The sequence below is a fragment of the Populus trichocarpa genome, chromosome 13 (genome assembly GCF_000002775.5).
Source record: "Populus trichocarpa isolate Nisqually-1 chromosome 13, P.trichocarpa_v4.1, whole genome shotgun sequence".
Classification (NCBI taxonomy): Eukaryota; Viridiplantae; Streptophyta; class Magnoliopsida; order Malpighiales; family Salicaceae; genus Populus; species Populus trichocarpa.
In genome coordinates, this window is record NC_037297.2 from 12,811,813 (window position 1) to 12,817,464 (window position 5,652).

The window sequence follows — 5,652 nt, forward strand, 5'->3', positions numbered from 1 at the left end:
GTGATGCATGAAGGTACACTAATTATAAATAACTAGGTTTATATAGAGATCACGAAAACTTAGTACAGGTACAAAGGACGTGACAGAAGCTTATTCAATACATCGGTATTCTTTCACACAGATTATTGTAACATATATTACAAGACCATATTTTATTTGCAAAAATATGGGCAACATCAATATTATACCTAATTTACTTCCACGCAATACTTCACACGTATGGAGAGGCTGAAAGGAAGGTCGATCTTAAGACTGATTAATTTAAAGCCCCAGCATGAGACCATATAATTATGCTAGTAACTGGATGTATCATCTTATGGCATGTAATCTTAACGCCCGGAGAAATTCATGCTTTCATCACTGATCAAATCAAACTTCACAGACCATATAATAATTATGCTAACAACTGGATTTGTGGTAGGAAATCTTCAATCCTGGCGAAATTCATGCTTTCATCATTGATCCAATCAAACTTCTCAGAGAAAGGGTTGTCTATGGTTTTTGGAGGGTATTGATCTATGCAGTCTTGCCAGACATTTGTGTCCTCCAAGTCCTTCATAACTTTCCACACACAATTGTTGCACTTAAAACCTGCCCCAAGGCTGATCATTAGTATTTTATCACCCTTCTTGAGCCTTTTCTTGGCCTCCATGTAACCTAAAACATACCACAGGCCGCCGGATGATGTATTTCCAAACCGATAAAGTGCCATTCTAGCTGGTTCGAGATCATAATCGTTGAGTGCTAAACTCTTACCAACCTCATCAATAATTGCCCGCCCACCAGGGTGCACACAAAAGTGGTCGATTCCAGACCTGAGATCCAAACCAGGTCCTGCAGCCTTAGAAGTTGGTCTCTTCATTATTTTGTTTCGATAGTAACTTATTTTGTAGCGGAGCAATTCTGACAGTGGTAAAACTTTAGGAAGAAGAACTCGGAGATTCATGGTTAAAGCTTTAGCACCAGCTTTAGGTAGATCTCTGGTGAGCCGAAAGCCTTTGTGGCCAAGGTCATCTTCTACTTGGATGCAGCTGCTGTATGCTTCATCATTAGAGCCGATATGTGTGCGTACAGAACAAGTCAATTCCAAGAGGGCTTTATGCTTCAAAGCTCTATTATTTGTTAAGAGCATGGAGCAGCCCCCGGTACGAAAAAGAATGTTGGAGAGCATCATGGACTTGTCTTTGCCAGAATACCAATTTGGACCCATGGATTCTGTGCTCACGACGATTGCAAGTGAATTCTTATATGTCTTGAACAATTGCTTAACCAAATCAACGGCTACTACACTTGCACTGCAACCCATTCCAGAGAGATTAAATGCTTTGATGTCCTCCCTCATCTTGTAATGGTTTATTACTCGAGCTGTTAGTGAGGGAACTGGTGAGAACAAAGAGACTGAAGAGACAATAATGTCGATTTCTGATGGAGAAACTCCTGTCTTAGCAAAGAGCTTATCAAGGGTATGAAAAATGATACCATCCATCTCCGAAACAGCATCCATATGAGTTGCAGATTCCTCTCTTCCCTCTATGATATTTTTTGGGCAATAAGTTTGTTCACCGATGCCAGAACTAACCATAGTTCTTAAAAGAAACCTGTATTCTTCTATTCCCAGATTCTTGTTTCGGGTAACAATTTTAGCACAGGATCCAGTATCGAGCTTTTGGTCCTCAGTGGCTTTATGGCACTGATAGCTTAGCATATAGCAACAGTGGTCTTTCTTTTGGTATCCCAACTTAAAAAGGTTGAAGATAATATACCACAATAATAGTGGAAGCATTGCCAAGAACAACTCCATAACAAGAAAAGATAGGCTACAGATTGGGTTTCAAGAGACACAGAGACTTTTATGAGGGAGTTTATGATCAGCACTACAACTATGGTCGTACTCTTATACTAGAGAACGGGTTACATGCGCGGCATGTGCACATGCAAGCATTAGATAATGTTTCCTCAAAAAAATTGATTACACAGTATAACGTTGGCCAAAGTCCTTGTCAGAAATTTCAAAATAGGTGGGGGCAGTATATTAAAAAAAAAAAAAAAACCTAAAAGGCCTCATACTTGTGGAGGAGAATTAATGTGGATTCAAAAACTATAATGTTTATTTTCCCTTTATTGCACTCAATATTTGCGTCGGTAGCAAAGGTAAAGTTGTTTTTTATATAAATATCATTTGTAAATTGATTTTGGGTAATTTTATCATTTACCTTTAAAAATATACAGTCAAAATTCTCCTTTTCCATGAAGAGTTAAAAAATTTGGCCTTTCGTTCAAGGTTTTCTGTATCTTTTCTTATTTATTTATATAATAAAATTACATTGGTACCCTTTGAAGTTCACAAAAATTGATCTTGCTGGAAGTTTTTTTTTGTCTTTGTCGCACGTGTGCGGCATTACAGCGATCGTCCAATACTCTCAGGTAAAATGAATGTGGTCTCTAATCAGTGGAAATTTTGAATGGGAGTTGCCACCTAATATTCTGGTCACTAGAAACCCTAACTGGTTTCAGAGATCGGGTACGGAGACTGGTTGCGTAAAGGGAAGATATTAGCACCCAAAATACGTCCTACCTAAGGTAAGCTGCATTGTTTTAATGTCTGATAAAAAACTATGGTCTTATTGCATTTTCTAATTGTTGGTTTGTCTATAGTTCAAGAAAAGTTCTCCTTAATAAGGAGGTTCTTATCTTAATGGGGTAAAAACCTAACCATTATAGCGTTCGAAAAAAAAAATTTAATATCCAGAATACGTATTACGTGTAATGTCGTACCCCGGATACTAAAAGACAAACAAAATAAAATTTTTGTTGTTTTTGAAATTTTAGCCAATGTTCTCTTGACTTTAATAAACTAGTTATTAAAGCCAAAATGCATGCTAAAATATTTTTTATAGTATATGAAAAACACAATATGATTTTTTAGCTTTGAGACACTTGGTCGTATGCACAAAAATATTTTTTTCTTTTTTCAATTTTTTTTGTATTTTTGGACGTTTTGACGAAAACCGGATATTTTAATACCGGATTCGTATTTTTTTCGAAATAAAATACATACCGATATTAAGCAAAAAAACATATAGCAAAAGATGAAAAAGTCATAAAATTTTAAAAATAAAAATAAAATTTTTTCTTTCTTGAATTGGACCGGATCCGGCCCAATTCTGTCGGCTGGGCCGAACCCGGCCCAAATGCATGGGTTGGGCTCAACCCAACGAAGAAAGAAAAATGAATAGTGGATCACCCTCCACTTTTCACATGCAGCATGAACATCAGAGGGTGACCGGAGAAGAAACGTAACGGTGGGTGTAACTAACCGGACGTCGACCAGTTGCTCGCGGTGCTGACGGTGGGGGTGCTGTCATTGCGGTAGGGGACTGTGGTGGCCTGCGGTGCTTCTCTTTCTTCTTCCTCTCCCTCCTCTGTTTTTCCTTTCCTTTTCTCCTCCTATTTTCTCTCTTTTCTGCTTTTCGTTCTCCCCCTCTTTCTTCTCCTCTCTCCTTTTCTCTTCTCTCCTTTGTTGTGTTCTCCCCCTGCTCTTGTGCTCCCCTGTTTATATAGGCAAAAAACAGGGGAGAAAGAGGACGGGGTGGCCACTATGCTGCCACCCCTCCAACACGTGGAAAGTTTTGGGCAAGTAGGGGTCCTTGGTCGGCGTCTTTTTGATGCTTTAGAGGAAGAGAAGTCAGAGAAAACAAAGGAAGAAAAAAATATTTTTCCCCTGTTTCGCGTGTCCAGGGGAAGAAGAAGACTCACAGTGCCGTTCAAAATGGCACCGTTTCGGGCTTCTTTTTTTTTTATATGAACAGTGTATGAAATGGCGTTGTTTTGGACAAAACACGCCATTTCGGACAAAACACGCCGTTTCATTTAAAAGGAAAAGGCGGCAAAAACGTGTCAGAGTTCACATTGGTCCTCAATTTGTAATTTGTTCAATCAAGTCCTCAATTGCAATTTTGATTACAAAATCAATGCAATTGCATCCCTGCCAAAAATCAAACAGCGGCCCTGAAGTTGGCCGCCTTTTTCACTTTGGTCCTTGGTCTTGAATTTATACAATTTGACCCTTAATTGATCAATAAACTTCTAATTTATTCAATTTGGCATTTGATTCGGTTTAATTGCAGCCCCTCTATTTACGCATGTTTTTTATTTTGGTCATTGGTTTCAGATTTCTTCAAATAAGTCCCTAATTTGCTATCAAACTTCAATATTTATGCAATTAAGCCCCTGATTTGATCAAATTAAGTCTCAAAAATTATAATTTGACCCTAGAACTTTAATTTCTTCCCATTAAAGCCTAAATTGACTTCAAAATCAATTTTTCTTGCAATCAAACCTTCCATAAATTCAATTAAACCTTCAATAAAATTTAATTGAGTCCATAAACATCTGATTTTGGACTTTTATTCCTCAAATTGAATTTTCTTTGTCAACAGGGCTCTCATCAGTCCACAAAATACTATCAAATTTTAATCTTTGTAATTTTGAACCTCCTCAACCAATTTTTAATCATTTTTAAGGCGCTTTGACATCCTCTTTTCACTGTTATATTTTTTTATAATATTTTTTGATTTTTTTGTATCTTTTGAAGAGAGAAAAAATATGAATTGGGGAATAACCCAAAAATGGGTTATGATAGTCTTTACACCTTTTTAGCATCGCTAATTTACACATTTAAACTTTAACTTAGAAAAAACTAAGGCTGCCTTTGGAAGATGTTTTCGTCTTTGTTGCATGGTTTTTTTTTTTGTAATATTGATATGCTCTTAGAGTTATTTTAGTAATTTATATTATTAAAATATTAATAAATCTATAAAATAGGCTTACACGTGCCATGCACGCGTCGACGCGTCATCATCTCTCATGCCATTCTGAAGGCGTGGGGACAATTTTGTTGGCCACAAATGCCAATTGCCATCTTATCCGACATGCAAGGTGGCAACGCAGATGTTGAGGTGGTGCGTTTGGTCAAGAAAGGCGGCGGTTCAGTGACTTTTGGTTTTTTTCTTCCTCCCCTTATTTTCTCTCTCGCAGGCCTAGATATTCATACCGTGCTTTGAAAATTTAGTGGTGTCCTCCACTTCGTATTTGTTTTGAGTTTGGTCCTCATTTCTTTTTATTTCTATTTGTTTGGAGTTTAATGCTTCTTGAAGTGTTTTTTTTAATTTCATCCCTCAATATTTAATTTTATTTAATTTTTGTATTCAATCTGATCCTTATTCTTTTGATTGATTATTTTTATCCTTTGCAATTATTATTTTTTTTTCCTTTAGAATTTTATTTCATTTTTTATTGCTCTTTTTTTATCCTTCATTTATTTTGTTTTTAAGTTTAATCACTAATTAGTTTCTTTCAATTATTTTTTGTAAAAGATTTAGTCCTCATTGTTTTAATTTTTGAATTTTTAATTTTGTATGAATGAGAATTTTTCTTTATAATTCTTTCCCTTTCCAAAAAATTATTGACCCAAGTATGGATAATGTGTTTTCTAATAAAAATGATTTTAAACATAAACTTAAAATATATATATATATTTGTTTTAAATATTGATATGATGACATATTGAGACTGCGACATATTAGATTAACTCGAGTTAACATGTCAAATCTATAACCCGAGTCATGAGACTATAACAACCCTATAAAAAGA

The 5,652-nt window shown here is 35.9% G+C and overlaps 1 protein-coding gene across 1 annotated transcript; it reads right to left on the minus strand.

The window, feature by feature from the left end:
* Positions 1-19: 19 nt before the first annotated feature.
* Positions 20-1,872, minus strand: LOC18104524 (3-ketoacyl-CoA synthase 19). Its single transcript, XM_006376301.3, has one exon. The coding sequence runs from the start codon at positions 1,799-1,801 to the stop codon at positions 395-397; it is 1,407 nt and encodes a 468-aa protein (XP_006376363.1). The 5' UTR covers positions 1,802-1,872; the 3' UTR covers positions 20-394.
* Between the last annotated feature and the right edge of the window lie 3,780 nt (positions 1,873-5,652).